The sequence below is a fragment of the Perognathus longimembris genome, chromosome 5 (genome assembly GCF_023159225.1).
Source record: "Perognathus longimembris pacificus isolate PPM17 chromosome 5, ASM2315922v1, whole genome shotgun sequence".
Taxonomy (NCBI): Eukaryota; Metazoa; Chordata; class Mammalia; order Rodentia; family Heteromyidae; genus Perognathus; species Perognathus longimembris.
Genome location: NC_063165.1, coordinates 82,614,627 through 82,629,736, shown reverse-complemented (window position 1 = coordinate 82,629,736; position 15,110 = coordinate 82,614,627). Strand labels below are relative to the sequence as shown.

Sequence of the window (15,110 nt, the reverse complement as noted above, 5' to 3'; positions counted from 1 at the left end):
AATTCAGGGCCGCTACGTGACTCTCAGATTCTTATATATGTCAAGAGAAGAATTCAGGAACGATGTGGACATAATAAAGACGATAGGAAGATTTGTTAGAGACATACAACAACTAGAGTGGGTGGCATAGATGTGCCACAGGAAGACAACACTCAGCCCATCTCAGCCATCTTGCACCGTGTTGGGGCTTCAGAGCTTGGGTTAAACAGGGAGACTTGGAGCCCTTGAAACGGCTGATTGCTGGGTCTCTTTGCTCGTTCCTAAAAAGTTGTGACACCAAAGACTCGGTGCCTGTCTTTGTTTCATCATTCTTCTGTCCTTACATAGCAGTCTTCCTTCCGCCATTTTACCGTCGGCAGGTTTTGGTTCATCAGCCTATCCTGCCAGGTTGTATAGGTCACCGTTCCCTGATGACCTGGTTTTCAACTAACTTCTCTCCTAAGGATGCTCTTGAGGGTGCTGCACCTGTCATCCCTAGAGAGTTTACTAATTCCTCCTCCAAAAAGAATCCTTCTCTGGCTTTCTTGTCCATTTGGACTCTAAAGTAAACCCAGCCTGCCCCTCCACACGGTCCCCTAGCTAGCCCAGGACTTGTGTTCTCCATGAAGTTTGTCAGAGAAAAACAGCCCAAGTCACCCTGAAGTGTCCACCTGAACAAGCACTTGAGTTGCCTGCAAAGTGCTTCCCTTCTTTTCATTTTTTATTATTAATTATTGCTGTATTGTTATTACAAAGGTGATGTACAGAGGGATTACAATCACTTGAGTCAGGTAATTAGTGCCTCTCCTTGGTACAATCTTCCCTTCCACACTCTCTCCCAGTCCCTCCCTCCCGTCTCTACCAGTGAGTACAGCTCACTTCCATCCGTGTCCAGTGAGCTCCACTGCTGCACTTTTCCACCCTTTTACCTCAAGTTCTGTGCCCTCCCCCAGCCCTTCCTAAGATATACACCTGAATATGCCATACATAAGGTAGAGAAGACAGAATCATCATAAACTAACCCCACCCCCCAAAAAAAAGAGAAGTGTCTTGTTTCCATACCTTGGATTTCATTTTGATAGGTGTATTATTTTGAATAGGTATGAAGAGACACTTAGGCATTGCACCTCTGTTTTTCTCCCGTAAGAGTGTCCTCTTTTGGTCTCACTATGTGTGAATATCTAGAATCCTATGTAATTTATCATATCCCAGTGCATTTTAGATCTAATTTCCACGTAACAGAGAGAACATGCACCATTTGTCTGTCAGAAATTGGCTTAACTCACTTAGCGTGATTTGTTCTAGGTCCACCCATTTCCCTGAAAATGGGATTGTTTTATTCTTTCCAATGGCTGTGTAAAATTCCATTGTGTATAGGTACCACTTTTTTTTTTTGATCCATTCGTCTATTGTGGGGGATCTGGGCTACTCACAATAGCCATATCTTAGTGAGGCAATGAACACGAATGTGCAGGTATCTTTACCATATCCTGGTTCATGATATTCAGGGTAGATGCCCAGGAGTGAACTATCTGGGTCATAGGGAAGATCTAAGTTTAGCTTTTTGAGGAACCTCTAGACTGCTGTCCAGAGTGGTTGTACTAGTCTACATTCCCACCAGCAGTGCAGTAGGGCTCCTTTCCCCACATCCCCACCAACATTTGTTTTGAGTGACTTGACAATGTTGGCCAATAACTGGGATGAAATGGAATCTCAGGGTTGTTTTGATTAGCATTTCCTTTATGGCCGGGCATGATGAGCATTTCCTCATGTGTTTCTTTGTATTCATACTTCTTTTTCTGAGAAGTCTCTCCTTAGCTCCCTTGCACATTTCGTAATTGGTTTATCAGGTTTGGGAGGGGTTGGTTTCTTGAGCTCCTTAAATAAATTGAATATTAGTCCTTTGACTAAGATATTGCTGGTAAAGATCTTCTCCCGGTCTGTTGATTGCCTTTCTAGTTTAGTAACTATGTGCCTAGCTGTGCAGAAATTTTTATTTTGATGTAGTCCAACTTGTCAAGTCTCTCTCCTATTTGCTGTGCCCCTGGGACTCTATTCAAGAACTTTCTGCCTATACCTATAAATTCCAATGTTTCTCCTATTCCCTCTCACAGTAGTTTCAAAGATTGATGTTGAGGTCTTTGGGCCATTTTGAATCGATATTAGTGTAAGGTGACAAATAGAGATCCACTTGTAGTTTCCTGCATATGGATACCCAGTTTTCTCAACACCAGCTATTGCAGGGACTATTTTCCCTCTGTATGTCTTTGGCTTCCTTATCAGATATAGGATAACTGTAAGTGTATATGGTTTTATTTCTGGGTCTCCTAGTCTTTTCCACTGATCTTTGAGTCTATTTTTGTGCCAATGCCAAGCTGTTTTTATTATTGTATCCCTGTAGTAAAGCCTGAATCTAGGATTGTGGTACCACCCATGTTGCTTTTTTTTTTTAACCTCAAATTGCTTTGGCTATTCTAAGTCCTTTGTTGTTACATGTGAATTTTTGGATTGTTTTGTCTATCTCAGAAAAGAATATCATTGGGATTTTGATCCCCATCAAATGTGCATATCATTTTTGGCACTGTGGCCATTTTCACAATATTGATTCTACCTATCCATGAAAAAGGAAGATCTTTCCATTCCCTTGTATCCTCTTTGATTTCTTTCTTTAGATTGTTAGAGTTTTCACGATAAAGATCTTTTACATCTTTACTTAAGTTTATTCCTAAGTTGTTTTTTTCAGGCTAATGCAAGTAGAGTTGTTTTCATGATATCCCTTTCTGCATATACATTGTTGGGATAAAGAAAGGCTACTGATTTTTGTGGGTTAATTTTCTATCCTGCCACTGCCAAAGTGGTTGATCAGCTCTAAGGGCTTGGGGATCAAGGTAGGTCCTTTTGGTATAAGATCATGTCATCTGCAAACAGGGATAGATTGACTTCTTTCCCTATATGAATACCTTTTATGTCCTTTTCTTGCCTTATTATACTGGCTAGAAACTCTAGAATTATATCAAAGAGGAATGGAGAGTAGACATCCTTGCCTTGTTCCTGATTTTAGGGGAAATGGTTTAGTTTTTCCTCATTCAATATGATGTTGGCTGTTGGTCTGTCATATATAGCCTTTATTATTTTAAGAAATGTTCCTCTCTTCCTAGCTTCTCCAGAGCTTTTAACATGAAAGGATAGTGTGTGTTGTAGAAGGCTTTTTCTGCATCATGTGATCAGGTGCTCGTCTTTGGTTCTGTTGATGTGATGAATTATAATTATTGATTTGCATATGTTAAACCAGGATTGCATCTGTGGGTTGAAGCCCATTTGGTCATAACATGATTTTTAAAATTTGTTTCCACAATCTATTTGCTTGTATTTTATTGAAGAGCTTTGCATCTGTGTTCATCAGAAAAATTGGTCTGTAGTTCTCTTTCTTTGTTGGATTCTTGCCTGGTTTGTGGATGGGTGTGACGTAGAATGAATTTGGACTTGATCCTTGTACTTCTACTTCATGGGAAAGTTTGAGGAGTGTTAGTTCATCTTTAAAAGTCTAATAGAATTCAACTGAGAATCTATCTAGGCCTAGGCTTTTCCTTGTTGGAAGATTTCTGACTACTTCCTCAGTCTCGTTGTGTGTTATTGGCCTATTCAAGTAGTTTATATGTTCTTGGTTCTGTGTAGAAAGTTTTATGTCTAGGAATGTGTCTCTTTCTTCTAGGTTTTCCTTCTTTTTAGAGAATAAATTGTGAAAGTAGCCCTTTATAACTTGGAGGGTGCTTGGGGGTTCTTGGAAGTTCATTGCAATATTTCCTATGGTGTCTTTTCTTCATCAATCTTGCTAGTGACCTTCAGTTTTATTAATTTTTTTTCAAATAACCAGCTTTTTGTTTCATTAGTTTTATGTATCATTTTTTTTCACTCTCTATTTCATTAATTTCTTCCCTAATCTCTGTTTTCTCTGTCCATCTAGTAGTTTGGGGTTTGGTTCTTGGCTTTCTAGCAGTTTTAATTGCATCATGAGGGTATTTACTTGAGCGATTTCTGTTTTCTTTATGTGTCCACTAAGAGCCATGAATTTTCTTCCCAGCACTGCTCTTGCTGTATCCCAGAGCTTCCGATGTGATGTGTCTTCTTTTTCATTGAATTACAAGAACATTCTGATTTCTTCCTTTATTTCTTCTGTGACCCATGTCATTCAGTAGTGTGTTATTTAGTTTCCATGGGTTTGAGTGTTTTCTGCAATCTGTTTTGCTGTTGAGAACTAGTTTGATTCCGCTCTGCTCAGATAGGATGTAAGAAGTTATCTCAATCCCCTTGTATTTGCTGAAGTTCTTTGTGTGTCTTGTGATAGAATCAGTTTTGGAGACTCTTCCATAGGCTGCTAAGAAGAATGTGAAGTAGATCATTGTTGAGTGGAATACGCTGTAGATATTTCTTAAGTCCATTTGGGTTATGGTGTCATTTAATTCAGAGGCTTCTTTGCTTATCTTTTGTTTGGTTGACCTGTCCTTTGACAGAAGTGGAGTGTTAAATTTTCCCACTATTACTGTGTTGGGATCTATCATGTTCTGTAAGTCCAAAAGTAATTTTTAACATATTTAAGTGGTCCATTGGTGCATGGATATTGACCATTATGATTTCTCTTCAAGATCCCTTTATTAATATGTAATGGCCTTCCTTGTCTCTTAGTACTGATTTTAATGAAAAGTCTATTCTATCAGTTATAAATATGGCTACCCCTGCCTTCTTACAGGATACATTTTCATGAAAGATCTTTTTTCTATCCCTTCACTCAGAATTTGTTTTTATCTTTGACTGAAATGGGTCTCTTGGAGACGACATTTGGATGGATACTATCTCTTGATCCAGTCTGCTGCTCATCTTCTTTTGGTAGGTGAATTAAGACCATTAATGTTTAAGGTTATTATGAAAAGATGTGTCGTGTTGACTGCCATTTTGTTGATTTCCTGGATTTTGAGTTTTTAGTTTCACTGTCAATTGTGAACGACTGGCAGTTGTTGATCTTCAGGACTTGAATTATACTACCCCAGGCTCTCCTTGCATTGAGAGTGGAGAGATCCACAGTGATTCTGGTCTTCTTTCCATTCTATGATAGCTCCTTCTTTGATTTTGCTACATTTGAAATTAAGTCCTTGTTTTTTAAGTCTAGTGTTTTCACTATGATGTATCTAGAAGTATTTCTTCTTGGATCCTATGAACTGGGAGTTCTGTATGCCTGTCAGATAGGTGAGATTTTTCTCCCTTGAGATTGGTGAAGTTTTTCCATCATTACTTTGTTTTGTTTTGTTTTTTGCCAGTCCTGGGGCTTGAACTCAGGGCCTGAACACTGTCCCTGGCTTCTTTGTGCTCAAGGCTAGCACTCTACCACTTGAGCCACAGCGCCACTTCCGGCTATTTCTATGTATGTGGTGCTGAGGAATCGAACCCAGGGCTTCATGTACACGAGACGAGCACTTTACCACTAGGCTATATTCCCAGCCCTCCATCACTACTTTGTTAAACAGATTTCCAGTACCTTCAATTTTTAATTCTTTCCTCTCTTCGATCCCAACTATGTGTACATTTGATCTTTTGGTTGAATCTGCCAATTCTTAGATTTCCCTTTGCTACATTCTGACTGCTTTTTCCATCCTTCGGTATTTTTTGGTTCTAATTCCTGTTTTATCCTCAAGTCCAGATACCCTGTTTACTATTTCACTTATTCTAATGGTTATGCTTTTTTTTTTTTTTGGCCAGTCCTGGGCCTTGGACTCAGGGCCTGAGCACTGTCCCTGGCTTCTTCCCGCTCAAGGCTAGCACTCTGCCGCTTGAGCCACAGCGCCGCTTCTGGCCTTTTTCTGTATTTGTGGTGCTGGGGAATCGAACCTAGGGCCTCGTGTATCCGAGGCAGGCACTCTTGCCACCAGGCTATATCCCCAGCCCCGTGGTTATGCTTTTTAAACTGTGGTTTGTAATGAGGACATTGAACCTTTTATGCTTCCAAGTTCTTTGTTGAAGTTCTTTCTCACTCTATCTTTTCAGGTAACATGTATATGATTTGTCGTTTCTTCCTTGCATTCCTCTGTTTGTTTTTGCATATCCTTTTCATTTTGTCAGCCAATTCTATCATTACTTTAATGGTTCTTATGTCCTTTATCTCTTCTTCACTCCCACTGAGTTCCTTCCCTGGACTGTTGTGGCTTTGGGATTTGGTGTGTTGTCTTGCTTGTTCATGACGTTTGTAATCTTTCATTGAAATGTACATGTTCGGGTTCAGGGACTGTTGAGATGGTTCAGGTTGTGGTGGAGTGCCCTGTTGGATGTGTGGTTCACTGGATGGATCGCTATCAGACTTTGCCCTTTCAGCTCTGGGTGGTGCCAGTAGTGTCATGTGTCCTGGTCAGTTGTTAGGGCTCTGTGGTGTGCAGGGCTGTCTGGTGTCTTGGCCTAGGTTTAGGCCCAGTGTCAGGTCCTGTAATGTGGCACACAGCAGTCCAGGGTCCTGGCCTGGATCTGTGTCTAGGGTAGGCAGATTCTCACTAGTGGAACTGGGGAGGTCACCCTGGCCTGAGTGTTCAGGCACCTGGATCTCCTTTGAACACTACATGGAAGGGAGGCAGAGGGGGGAGGTGGAAAAGCGGAAAGGGAGGGGGAAGATCCCACTATCCTTTAATGGGAAGTTGCCTCTGCCTGAGACCTGAATGAGGACAAATGTAGGCCTTGAAGGGGCAGGTTCCCACAGAGCTGTCGGGGGAGACTGTCCCCACTGGAGTCCCAGACTGGCGTCCCCTTGGGTCGGGGACTGTGAAGGGCTGCATTCAGGTCTCTGGGACAAGCATGAGTCTCGGAGAGGCAGATTCCTGCAAGGGTGGGGCGCTGGGTTCCGGCCTCGGGGGAGCTGCATGCTGTAGGGCGCGCGCGCTGCGGGGAGATGGTCCCCCCCCCCCACTGTCCCTAAGTAGTTTGGGTTTCTGGGCCGCGGGGGCCGCGTGGTCCTAGAGTGGGTCCTAGACCACCAGGGGGGGCCCCCATGCTCTTCCACAGAGGGCAGGGGGGTGTGAGGAAGGTCTCTGGCGAGGTCCGGGCCAAGCGCTCTGGTCCTCCGTGGGAGGCGTCCCGGCCGTGGGTCTGAGCTGACCAGCATCATCATGGAAGTTTTCTCCATCTGGACGCCGTGGTCTTCATTGCCGTCCTGTGCCACGGGCCCCTCTCCCTTCCTTTCCTTTTAAGCTAATTGATTGGGAAGGAGAGAGGTTCCAAAAAACGATTCACGGTGGAAGCCATAAAGATTTGAAAATCAGATTTTTTTTTAAAATAAACAAGAATGGAGAAGTTCTGCCACCGCGCTCATGAAATCTCCATCATCTTCATGTTTACCAATGCACGTGGATAACTTCACAATTCTTTTTCTCTCTCTAAACCAGTTTTCTTCTGGCCTCATCTGACTTAATAGAAATGCCTTAGATTTCTTCTTCCTTTAATTAAGTCAGGAATTCTCTTAGGAACCAATCTCTTAGGTTGGATAAACCAGTTCAGCTGAAATCCAAGTTGACCCAGATTCAAACTTTAACACAAAATTTGACACTTTTGAGATTGAGGTGACGTGTTATTCTATGGTTATTGCTAGGGTTATTTTGCAGTTCATGATTTCGGCTGAACTCCAGGACTCGTGAGTACAAGCCTCACAGGATATTTCTAGGAAAGCTGAAAGTAGAGAGTTAATTGAATTTTGTAAAAGACAAAGATATAATATTTGTTAAACCCAAGGTAAAATTTGAAGACATTTATAAATATCTATCCTGGGGTTCGATGGGACTTTTCCTGTGCTGAAATTGACCTTATTTACTATGCATGTTACTTCCTATGCGCGTTATGTTTGAGAAACACCATTAGATAATAGGAGTGCAACTCATGCAGAATTCAGGCCAATTACATGCAGGGTGACCTTGGCCATTTGAATAAAGCTAGTTTGCAGAGTATTAAAAGAGTTTGGCTTGTGCATAATGTGTTTTACTCGAGTTCAGGACCCCCAAAAAGACACCAGAGACCAAGACCAATGTAAACAGCAAAGAGGCGTTTATTGCGAGCTAGCTCGGACCTCCACTGATGATGCTCAAAGGTCTCGAGTCACAATCTAGCAGTCTTTTTATATCATGAAACAAACAACTCTTAAGCAATCTGGGGAAACTTCCACACAGTCAGACATATGTTGGTTAACAATACATCACACTAAGCAAGCAGAGGGAAATAGGCTAATCTTATCTGTAGTTAACTTGGTTCGCAGAGGGCCATAGTTAACTCTGTTAGCAGAGGGCTATAGTTAAACTTTGTTAGCAGAGGGCTAAACCACATTCCTAAAGTTAAACTTCAATCCCTGTTTATATCTAACACATACATCCTCCATTTGAGACATTCAGCAGTTTTTCTCAAAAAATATTTTGTGCACGCTTTCTGTGTAAACCTCCTGATTTAGGGGAGAGCAAGCTTAGATTTTTAAGATGGAGTCACTTAGGCCTTTTCAAATGCAGTCTGGTGGTTTTTTTTTTTTCTTTTAACCCAATAAAAGAACTCTTCTGTGAGCCCAAAGTCCCTGAATTAGATCCAGCTAGTATAATGTTCTCATTAGATTCACAAGGAGGAAGAAGAAATTGTACTAATACAGCTGTTACATCCACCCAGAATCCCAGAGTCATTTCAAACCCTAAAATTCTGTTTAGTCACCCAGCCAATGTTAGAATTTGGCAGATCAATTTCCTTGAGTGCCTTGAGTAGAATAGTTAGTTTGTAACCCATGCCCAGTGTGGTGGTACATGCCTATAATGCCAGCACTCTGGGGGCTGAGGCAGGAGAGTCACAAATTCTAGGCCAGCCTGGAACACACTGAAGACCGTACCTTAAAAGGGGCGGAGGGGGGAGGAAGGGAGAATCAGAGGAGACTAGTCTTTTCATCAAACCCCCGTCACTGCTGATGGGCCGGCATTATGACGTTGAGCAATGAGCCTGAGCCAGCACCTGCCCTCAATGCGCAAGGTCGGATCCTCAGAGATGAAGGCTGTGTTCATACATCTTTTACTCTCAGAATCGGGCACCATCTGGGGATCCCACTGGGACTCAAAGCATTCTTGCAGGGTGGACTAGGAATAACTCAGTCTAGATCCTAAGCGTCAGCCACAATGGGGCCGAGTTACCTGTAGCTTCTCCAAGCTATTCTCCCCCTACAAAAGGCTGCTCGGAGAAGGCACGTGCGGTAGGGAACGTCCTCAAAAGGGAAGGCCCTGGTGCCCTGTGTCAGGGCTGAACTGGAACCTGATACCTCTGCTCCTCTCCAAACCAAGGAGTCCAGAGAAGGGCGACTCTCTTTCTCCTAAATGTGAACGCCCTGGTATAATTACCACATTATATTTCTCTTCAATGTCTTACGCAGCGATCCCTGGAGCAATTCTGAAAGCCATTACTTTTGTTAGTCCCACTTCAGATGGCAGAATGAAATCACACAGAAAGGCCAAAGGCTCCCTTGCAGAGGACTGACCTTTGGAGCTCTGTGACATATTTGATTGGTTATGCCTTAGGCATGATCAGAGCCTTTCCAACCTTGTTGAGTGTTTGCTTGGCTCTGCCTTACAATGCATGGCTCAGAGCCGCATGCTTTTCCAGGTAACATAAATCGGGAGCCCTCTCTTGAGATAGTTGGTGCTGTCTCAACCCTGAGTGGCTGTTTGGGAAAAGCAGGGTTTAGACCTCATAACACCTGTCTGCCCTCAATCTCTTCCTCCAGGCTTTGAACAAATGCCACTGCAGACAACCCTTTTTCAATGTGTGCAAAATATTTCTATTCAAGCACTTCATTTTCCCGTCAAGGAAGTAATTGTGACTGTCCAATAAACCAGTTTGAAAATCAAATTTAAGTGAGCCAAATTTAAATTTATAAGAACCTCATTTAACAGGCAATTAATTTTATGCTTATAATAAAAAGAGAAGAATCTCCAGTCTTCCCGAGGAACTAAAGAAGCTGATGAGAAAAAGCCACGTCTTGCGGAAATGGGAGAAATTATTCTTGAACACCGCCCTGCTTTGAGCTGCATAATGTCTTCTATAATACCTTCTATTTTAGGGATGTTTTAATTTTACTAAAATTAATTAATTTGAGGAATGTGACCAACTAGTTTGGGCTGAAACCTAGGATTTTATTTTTGGGCCCTCACTTTCTCCTTCATAATTCATATTAGGTCTTTATGGCAGCTAGTGTTCTTGTTTCTTCTCAAAAGACGAAGCATGTAGCTCAGCTATATTTTTTAGGTTCTGTAAAATTCGATAACACGAGTAAAATATGGAGCAGAGTCTTCATTTGCTTTCCACTTTGTATTAAAGTGAATTTATTAAAATTCATATGTATAATAAATAGAGTCAGGGCAGTCATTTTCTTCTGATTTGTACTAATCTAATGAGTTTAATTTACAATAAGTATATCTCCGTCTCATTATAGGCTCAAAAGTAATTCAAAACATAAATATCAATTTGTGTCTTCCATGAAGATGAGAAAGCCCTTGAGAAGCCACTGTGACTCTAGCCTCTGTTTCTGTACCTGGCCACACGAGTCACGGCTCTGAGGCACATACACCTCTATTCGTTGGCTAGAGCATCATCACATGACCACACCAAATGCAAGGAAGGCCACGAAGTGGGGCTGGGTGCTCAGCTGTCCACTGGGGACTCCATTCTCAGTGAAGAGGAAAGGGGAATGGGCCAAGGGAACTTTTTTAAGGGAGCTCCACGCTGCTTTCCATAATGGCTATCCTAATTTAGACCCTCTCCCAGTGTGTGAAGGTCCCCTGTCTCCACCTCTTCACCAGTACTTTGCATTTGTCTGTTTGGTGCCAGCCATTCTGACTGGCATGAGAATATCTCAACCTGAGTTTCACTTGTGTTTCTTCATGCTTAGTGGTGATGAGCACAGTTTCACATACCTCTTGGCTACTTGCATGTTTAATTTTGAGATTTTTTAGTCCATTGTTCATCTCGTAGTTAGATGATGATGATGATCATGTTGAGGACAATGATGATTTGCTATTGAGTATTTCAGTTTCTTAGATACTCTGCATCTCAGATGTTGATTTTGCTGACACTTTCTCTTGTTCTTGTTGTTTCTAATCTGTTGATCATTTCCTTTGTAACACTGAATCTTTGTAGCTTGATATGATCTTATTTTTTCCCTCTGTTTCCTGTGTTTTGGCAAGTCTTACTTTTAAAAATCTTTGTTTATGCCACAGTTCGAAAGCAGCACTCCTCCATCCTCCATTTTCTTTGAGTAATTTCATAGGTTCTGGTCTTATATATAAGCCTCTAATCCATTTTGAGTTGCTTTTTTTTTTTAACTTAGTAAGAGAAAAGGGTGTAATTCCTATATTATTCTGCATGTGGATATCCAATTCTCCCCAGCACTGTTGCTGAGAAGACTCTCTTCTTCCCAGTGTATGTCCTTAGCACTTTGTTGAATAAAAGTATGACTTGCTTCCAGTCTATTCTGTTCCAGTAGTCAATGTGTCTATTTCTATGCTGGGGTGGTATTTGTGTGGTTACTGTGTCAGTCCGCTTTCTTTCACTGTGACAGAATACCTAAGAAAAACAACTTGAATCAGAGAGGATAGATGGCTTTGCCTCAGAGTTACAGAAGTTACACTTGGCTCCCTTCCTTCTTGGCCTGTGGTGAGACAGAACATCACAATGAAGAGGGAATGACAGAGCAACAACTTCTGATAGCCTTGTGGTGGCTGGTGATGCAGAGAGAGAGAGGGCGGGAGAATGAGACACTGGGGACACAATCAGCCTTCTTTTCCCCAGTGGTCTGTTTCTTCCACGTAGGTCTCATCCCTTCAGGATTATACCCTGTGCTTCATACAGAAATCAACTCAGTGGATGAACCCACGGGGGCAGTGAGAGCCCTCACAACCCAATCCTCTCTAAACATGATTTCATTAAGGAACATTTATCTCTTCAGCACAGGAGACCTTGAGGGACCTCCCAGATCCAAACCCTAACAATCACAGCAACTTTGAAGTGTCTTTTGGAGTCAAGTAATGAAATGTCTCCCAATTTATTCTGTTTGTTCAACACTGCTTTGGCTATCTCAGAGGGAGAGGTATCTCCGTTTGAGTTTTAGGACTCCACCCCCACCCCTACAAATAATTTTCTTCCTATTTTAATAGGTCACTTCAGATAGGACATTATAGTAATATGGATTCTTTCAACCATGACCACATGCAGTCCTCCCACTTTTTTCTGTGTCCTTTCCATTTCATTTACCAAGGCTATATAACTTTCATTTCAGGATTTTTTACTTTTTCAGCTAAATTTATTCCTTGGTAGGATTTTTGTTTGTTTGTTGGTCGGAGTATTTGTTTGCCATTCCTGGGCCTTGAATTCAGGCCCTGCGTGCTGTCCCTGAGCTTTTTTACTCATAGCTAGCTAGCATTCTACCACTTGAGCCACAGCTCCACTTTCTGCTTTTTTTTTTTTTTTTTTTTTTTGGTGGTCAATTGGAGATTAGCGTCTCATAGGCTTTCTTGCCCAAGCTGGCTTGAAACTTCAATCCTCAGATCTCAGCCTCCTGAGTAGCTAGGATTATAGGCCTGAGCACTGGCACCTGCCTATCTGCTTTCTTACTTGGCTATGACCAGGTTTTCTGACCTCTTATTGGTTTTCTTTAACTCTGGTGAAGGCAGTGTCACTTGTGAATGGTGTTAAACCACACAATTCCGGGGGGAAATGACCCCTGGAATCCTGGAAGCTGCCTCCTTGCTCTGCCCCCTCAGTTGTGTTTCTGAAACAAATCCAGTGTTTGCCTGAAGCAAAGTCTTGAAGGAAGTCAAATTTCTGTCCTTTTTAATAGTGCTTACCCCTGGGCTCTGGGAGTTTGGGTGTTTTGTTTTGACTTTCCTGCTCTGTCCCTAGGACTAAAGGGCTCCCTGCAGAGGCTGCAGCTGGACTACGTGGACGTGGTCTTTGCAAATCGCCCTGACAGCAACACTCCCATGGAAGGTGAGGCAACAATCACTGAATGATTGGGTCGAGCGTGAGTATGTATGTATGTATTATAGTCATGGTAGGAAATGAAATGTAGTCAAACTGATCTGGCTCAATATGAGAGCCAAAATTGTGGTATCTTTTAGCCAGAATATTGGTCCTGAAAGCCGGTGTTCTGTATTCTTGTTCCTAGTCTGACTTGTGCTGTCTGTAATCCACTGAAAGCATTAAGCTTGTGCTGATTCCAGGGTTCGTTCGTTCATCTCACCACTTATGTGATTTCATCACCTAAAGCAGTGAAATTAACTTGGTTATCATAGAGCAACTGTGGAGGGATTTCCCGATCCACAACAGGTCTGGTTGTTTTCCCCCTCTGCCTGGCCAGGGCTCAGTGGTGCTGCGAGTGAGATTCCACGGCACTGGCTCAAAGTCAGACTCCTCTGAAGTTTGTTTTGATCTCCACAGAGCTGCATCATCTACCTTCTTTTCTGTTACTGAGGTCGAACCATGATTTAAGCTTCTCCCCAAGGAAGCTTTCAAAATGTTCCCAAAACCAGATTGGCTTCATCTTACTGGATGACTGAGAATAAAGGTGGTTTTGGAGGACTACCAGAAAGAATGTTCCCGTTAGTTGAGGCTTTTAATCACAGGATTATGTCACTTCCCTGAGGTGAATAAGAATGGAGATATCTGAGGAAAAGAACTTAAAAGGGGAGGATATCTTGAGTATCTGTGATTTATATTACAATATGGATTATCCATTTTCAAAGAGTAAGAATAAAAGTCCACATGAAATTACACTGAAGGTAATTGTGTCTTTGATGATTCAAAACACAGTTTCAGATTTTGGAATAAAGTATGTTCTGTGAAGATTGACTTTTGATGTCGTTATAGAAGTTGGTTGAAGTACTTATGAATTTTCTAGTTTGCATTTCTGACCATGGAAAATTTTTATGAAAACTATATTTTCCATTTATCACTTTGTCCACTACAGAAAAAATATATATGCATGATATATATCATATACATTACATATATGTGTATATGTCTAATTTTCTGATTTCTTGATTCTGACTAAATTAGGGATTAACGGTAAGGCAGTATCATCATTGGAAAACATCAATGAAAATGTGTTTTTATCAAAGCAAATACCAAGTATTTGATAAAACAAATCATAAACATTTTATTTGAATAAGAAATGCTTATGATCAGGCACTGGGGGTTCATGCCTTTAACCTTAGGTATTTAGGAGATCTGGAAATCAAGGTTCAAAGCCAGCTAGAGCAGACAACCTGAGACTCTCATCTCCAATTAATCAGCTAAGAGCCAGACACAGAGGCATAGCTCAAATGGTGGAGTACTACTAGAGTTTGAATCCAGAGCTTCACCCTTGCTACACAGCTTGAGCTACATCCTTAGCCCTTCCTGTGTTAGTTATTTTCTTGCATGATTTTTCATTCATTTTCTTTCTTTCTTTCTTTTTAATTTTTGTGCAGGACCTGGGGCTTGAACTCAGTGGGTACTGTCCTTAAACTTTTGTGATAAGGCGAAGGCTCTACCACTTGAGCCACAGATCCACTTCCAACTTTTCTGGTAGTTAATAGGAGATAGGAGTCTCACAGACCTCTCTGCTGGGCTGGCTTAGAACTATATCCACAGATCTAAGCCTCCTGAGTAGCGAGGATTACAGGTGTGAGCCACTGGCATCTGGCTTGCTTGGTTTCTTCTTTTTTTGAGGAGAGGGGGAGGATCTTATGATTTCCCACCCACGCTAACCTGGACTGTATTACCCCTATTTATAGGCACGTGCCTGTACTTCTGGTTTGAGTGTTGAGGAGATACATAGCTAACGTTTAGTCTGAGCAGGACGTGCACCATGATTCTCTTGATCTCTAGCTTTCACGTAGCTGGGGTCACACAGTGAGCCACCATACCTTGCCCTTGCTCATCAGTGCAAGCAGTCTACTGCGGGCTCCACTGAACGAATTCATTTCTGTCTACTGTAGTGGTAGAGCAGAGCGTGGCCAGCATGTGCTGTTTTTCACATGTTAAGTCTGTACATATCAGCATGACAGACCCCAGAGCTCGTAGATCACTTTTAATTGGTTTTAACTATT

At 41.9% G+C, this 15,110-nt stretch overlaps 1 protein-coding gene across 2 annotated transcripts in view; it reads left to right on the top strand.

Moving 5' to 3' along the window:
- Positions 1 to 15,110, top strand: part of Kcnab1 (potassium voltage-gated channel subfamily A regulatory beta subunit 1) — a 213,403-nt gene that overhangs the window by 173,887 nt on the left and 24,406 nt on the right. For both annotated transcript variants that reach the window (XM_048347221.1, XM_048347222.1), the window contains exon 8: positions 12,922 to 13,008. In XM_048347221.1, coding sequence (XP_048203178.1) covers positions 12,922 to 13,008 — 87 coding nt within the window. The remainder of the gene's footprint in view (positions 1 to 12,921; positions 13,009 to 15,110) is intronic.